The sequence below is a fragment of the Trichechus manatus genome, unplaced genomic scaffold (genome assembly GCF_000243295.1).
Source record: "Trichechus manatus latirostris isolate Lorelei unplaced genomic scaffold, TriManLat1.0 scaffold00040, whole genome shotgun sequence".
Taxonomy (NCBI): Eukaryota; Metazoa; Chordata; class Mammalia; order Sirenia; family Trichechidae; genus Trichechus; species Trichechus manatus.
In genome coordinates this window covers 18,290,602-18,295,703 of record NW_004443976.1, presented here as the reverse complement: position 1 = coordinate 18,295,703, position 5,102 = coordinate 18,290,602, and the positions used below count along the sequence as shown (strand labels likewise).

General features: G+C 56.1%; 1 protein-coding gene across 1 annotated transcript in view; it reads left to right on the top strand.

Moving 5' to 3' along the window:
- The window catches only part of DOC2B (double C2 domain beta), a 38,007-nt gene extending 34,760 nt beyond the window's left edge, over window positions 1–3,247 (top strand). Inside the window, exons 6-8 of the mRNA XM_012555473.1 lie at window positions 1,471–1,552; window positions 2,449–2,545; window positions 3,111–3,247. Of these exons, the coding sequence (XP_012410927.1) occupies window positions 1,471–1,552; window positions 2,449–2,545; window positions 3,111–3,247 (316 nt within the window). The remainder of the gene's footprint in view (window positions 1–1,470; window positions 1,553–2,448; window positions 2,546–3,110) is intronic.
- The last annotated feature ends 1,855 nt before the right edge of the window (window positions 3,248–5,102 follow it).

The window sequence follows — 5,102 nt, the reverse complement described above, 5'->3', positions numbered from 1 at the left end:
GGAAACCCCATGGGTCAGTTCTACTCTGTCCTGTAGAGACGCCATGAGTCGGAATCAACTTGACGACAGTGGTTTACTATTTTTAACTTTTAATAATAATCACTAACATTTACTGAGTAATTACTAGGTGCCAGGGACTGTGCTGTGGCCGCATTTAACCTCCCAATGGCCCTTACATCTCTGTCTCCATTTTACACCTGAGGAAACTTGAAGCAACTTGCTGTATTGCCCTGGGTAAGTCCCTTGTCTAGCCCTCTTATCTGGAAACCAAGGGGGGCCGCCGAGCCTCTTCCAGAAGCCTGTAGGTGAGCAGAAGTGATTCTGCAGAACAGCCCAGAATGCGGCCTCAGTGGCCAGGGCAGAAAGGGGTCCTGACAAGAGGAGAGTGAGGAGCACCCAGGTGGTGTAAATGGTTAACGCCCTCGGCTCCTAACAGAAAGGTTAGAGGTTCAAGTCCACCCAGAGGTGCCTCAAAAGAAAGGCCTGGTGATCTACTTCCGAAAAATCAGCCATTGAAACCCTGTGGAGAACAGTTCTACTGTGAAACACACGGGGTCGCCGTGAGTCAGAGTTGAAGTTGACTTGCCAGCAGCTGGTTGGTTAATGGTTGTGAAGTAGTTTATTCTTTTTATTGCTGAGTAGTCTTTCATTATCTGGATAAACCACAAATTGTCGATCCGTTCACCAGCTGAAGGACATATGGGTTGTTTCCAGTTATGGATGATTATATAAAGCTGCTGCGAATGTTCACAAACAGGTTTGTGTGTGTGGCATATGTCATTTCTCCCACCCTACCCCCAATTTTTTGTTTCTATAGTGAACCAGTATTATTTATAAAACTCAGAATTTTAAAAATGCAATTTAAAGCAACAATGAGATACATTTTCTGCCTCTCGAACCACTAAGGATTTTGAAGGCAGTGATGCTCAGCTTGATGGGGGGGGTCTTTGTTTATGGAGTTGCCATGAGTCGGAGTCAACTCCGTGGTCATGAAAAACCAAACATGTTGCCGTCGAGTCGATTCCGACTCATAGCGACCCTATATGACAGAGTAGAACTGCCCCATAGGGTTTCCAAGGAGCGGCTGGTGGATTCGAACTGCCGACCTTTTGGTTAGCAGCCAAGCTCTTAACCACTGTGCCGCCTAATGGTAACTAGTTAGTGGGAAATGCAGGATTTGCAGAAACAAGGAAAAACTGCTTTCCTGGGGGATAGTGGGGCTTCCATGGTTGCCCTCAGGAACGGACGTGAGGGAAGTTCCCTTGAGGAAGGAACCACTTGCTCCACCCACTGCAGCTGACAGCTCACCTGGTTCCCCAAAGTAGTGCTGGGAAAATCCAATCCTGGGAGTGAAAGGAAGGCCTGGGAATATTTCTCCAGGGACAAAAAGCTTTTCTGAGCCCTGCGAGCTTGCTCTAGACCCCCATAGCTTTTTCCCACCCTCCCAATATCCCTTGGTTGTCATTCCAGATACCTGAAGCCAGACATGGACAAGAAATCCAAACATAAGACAGCGGTGAAGAAGAAAACGCTGAACCCAGAGTTCAACGAGGTATGAGAGCCACTGGAGGGATGGATTTGGGTTTTGGAAGGGTCACTGTGGGCGTTGGAGGGTGGTAAGAGAGGACGAGGAGGGACCCGGCAAGGGCTAGGAAGCTTTTCAGAGGACAGAGCTGACAGGACTGTGGCCATGTTGGATGTGGCAGGGGAAGAAGGACATGTGGTGGAAGCCCTGGGTTCCTCGCTGAGGCTACAAGAAGATGGTGGGACCCAGGAGGGGAAGTGTTAGGGAGACAGGGATGAACTCTGTGTGGGACATGATAGCTGAGATGCCTTGGGGGCCATGGGAAGGTCTGGGGGCCGCTGGATACCCAGGTCCTCGGCCCCAGGGAGTGGGCGCAGCTGGAGATAGAGACCTAGGCATCACAGCCATGGTAGGGGGGTCCCCCAAGAAGTAAGGAGGGGAAGAAGAATAGAGGGGCTTCAGGAGAGCCTGAGCCACACCAACAATTCAGAAGTGGGCCGAGGAGGCTGGGGAGAAGCTTCTAGAGACTGAGGGGGATACCAGCTGTTGGAAGGTCCCAGAAGCTGGTAGGAGAGAGGGTTCCACAAGAAGGGAGTGGTCAGCAGAGTCAGATCCAAGAAAGGTCAAGGGCATCAAGGACTGCTAAGTGCACATTGGGTTTGGCTGTTCGAAGGCTCTTGGGGATCTTGAGAACAGAGTCAGTGACAAAGGGGCAGATGGGCTGGAGGGAGGGGGCCCCGAGGACCCTGGCTGAGCTCTCAGGCAGATGTGCTCTCTCTGTGAGAGCCCACCCATCACCCACCACCATGCACTGACCTTCCCCACCTCAGTTCATGCCGTCCCCACAGCTCAAGCCCCTCCTGGCCCCCATGCAGACTTTGGACCCTGTGGCACTTGCCCTAACACCCCCGTCTGGCCCCCAGGAGTTCTGTTACGAGATTAAGCATGGGGACCTGGCCAAGAAGACCCTGGAGGTCACCGTTTGGGATTATGACATTGGAAAATCCAACGACTTCATTGGTAAGAGGACACGGTGGTTATCCTTGTGGCTTTCTGGGGTTCAGCAAAGGGCAGTGGCCCCAAATCAGGCCACAGGCCCCCCTTCCTGGCCTCTGGGGTGAGCTGGGGCCATGGGCCACCCGCCCTCAGACTGTGAGGGACCTCAGACATTGTCCAGCCCAACCCCATGTGACAGAGAAGGAAACTGAGGCCCAGAGAGGGAAAGGGGCCTGTCAGCGTCACACAGCACTCTGTAGGAGCAGGGACAAGAGATGGTGCTGGTCCGTGCCTCGGGCTGCTGGGCGGCCTGCCCCATAACTAAGCCCTTGTGGCCCCGAATTCCTGGTGGGCTCTGCACAGTGTAGCTGCCCTGGCTCTCTCTCCCTTTTTTCTGCGCTGACTCCTTGGCCCAGCACGTGCTCCCTGCCCGGGCCCTGACTCGGGGGGGGCATGGAGGCCAGAGCGGCTGCCACACTCAGAGCCCAGTGGGCAGGGCAAGAATCCAGCCCAGACATGGACTCTGGGTGGGGTGACTGCGGGGGTCCCACTGATGATCCCAGAGCTGCCCCTCCCACCCCCCCTGCAGGTGGCGTGGTTCTGGGCATCAACGCCAAGGGCGAGCGCCTGAAGCACTGGTTCGACTGCCTGAAGAACAAGGACAAGCGGATCGAGCGCTGGCACACACTGACCAACGAACTCCCAGGGGCCGTGCTCAGCGACTGACGCCCGCCTGCGGCTGCACCCGCCCGCTATCCCGGGCCCGCGCGGGCCTGCACCTGGGCTTCCTTAGCTGCCACCAAGAGCCACCACCCCCATGTTGGGGGAGGTCATGATGCCTGCTTGGACACAGAGCCACTTCAGCCCTGCGTGGAGGTCATGGAGGGCCCAGCTGCTCCTAGGGACGGGACAGAGAGCCGGGCCCTGGGACCTAAGGGGGCCAGCAGTGGGGCCAGAGGACCTTGGCCTCAGCGCCCACCCAGGGGAAGGCGATGGGCCATCCAGGGGGGCTAGGACCCTCTAGAGGTCAGCAGTGAGTCACAGGAGGGCCAGGCTGAGAGAATCAGAGTGCGGGGCACCCTGGAGGCCAGGAGAATGGGGAGGAGAGACTGTGGGCAGGGGCAGACGGTACTCTGAGGGAGGTTTGTCCTTCGATGGAGCCAAAAGGAGGATCTGACTACCCAGTTTATTTCTGCGTTCCTGGGCAGGCAGGGGAAGGGTGGCCTGAGAGCCAGGAGTCTGGTGGAGTTCTAGAAGGCTCTCAGAGAACACGGGCAGATTGGCAAAGGTTTCTCTCATTGAACCCACAAGCCCCTAGGGATGAATAAAACGCAAAGCCTGCCCTCAGGAGTTGGGAACAAAACACTGTAATAGTGCAGTAGTGGATGAGAAGTATTGCAGGTGCTGCTGACTGCTGGAGGGCAAGGAAGGCCTCCTGGAGGAGGTTATGTTTCTACAAGGCCTTGAAGGGTGAGTGGAGGTTTCCAGGCAGACAAAGGGGAAGGGCAGCCACAGCGGGGATGGTCTACAAAGGCCTAGAGGAGAGAGGAGATTGGGCCAGGGTTGTTGTGTGGTACCCAGGGTCTTTCTCTGCGAGGGCAGGTTTTTTCGGACAGGAGTGGGGCGCAGGGCAGCAGCGCCCAGCCCTGCCTCTACCCCAACCCTGGCTGCCAGGCCAGTCTGGACTCATGGCAGGGCCATGGGGACGTGGCGGAAGCGCCTCAGAGAAACTGATGGAGCAATGTCAAGTCCAGTCCTAGACGTAGCTTTCCCACCTTGATCTTTCTCCACCTGAAGGACCTCAAGGATGGATCCTGTCCCTCATTCCTCCAGGATAAGTGTCAGGTCAGCTGCAGCTGAGAAGAGAAAAGGGTCCCTATGGATGAGAAGAAGCAAAAACTTCCTCCTCGTCCTCACCCTCCTCTCCCCCTCCCTTTTTTCTCTGGCCTCCTCAAACCCTGCCTGGACCTTCTAGGTTCAAGGCTGAGTATGGGGGGGAAGGGGGCAAAGACAGTTGCCCAAGGCATCCTGGCCCTGTGCAGCCACCGATGTCCCTCTCTGGAGTACGTGGTAGCGCTCCCTGGGCTTGTTTCCGGGAAGGCTTGTGGGGCTGGCTCTGCCCTCCAGGAGCTGCGACAGAGAGAGAAGGAAAGGCCTGGTGGGCCTCTCTGCACCCTGAGTCAAAAAGCCCCCAAACCTTTCCCTGCTTACCCTTCAGGAACGCTGGATGAACAAGTACAGAACCAGGGAATTTCAAAGCTGTAGAGCCCCACTGTGTTCAACCCACTACTGCACTAATGGGGAAACCAAGGCACAGAGAGGGAAGGTAGCCTTTCCAAGGCCTTCCAGCCCTAGCACAGGTGGGACCAGGATCCATGGCACCTGCCCCAGCCAAGAACTCCAGACACTGCATTTCGGGCGGTAAGGTGCTGGGTTCACACATGAGAGGTTCCTGCTAGCTGCCCGCCTGGGGCTCACCCCACTGCTGCCCACCCATGTCAACACCAGTCTTGGGGCTCACGGGGGCATGAGGATTAGACCTTCTGCTGCAGACACAAGGCACATCACCATCCGAGGTCTG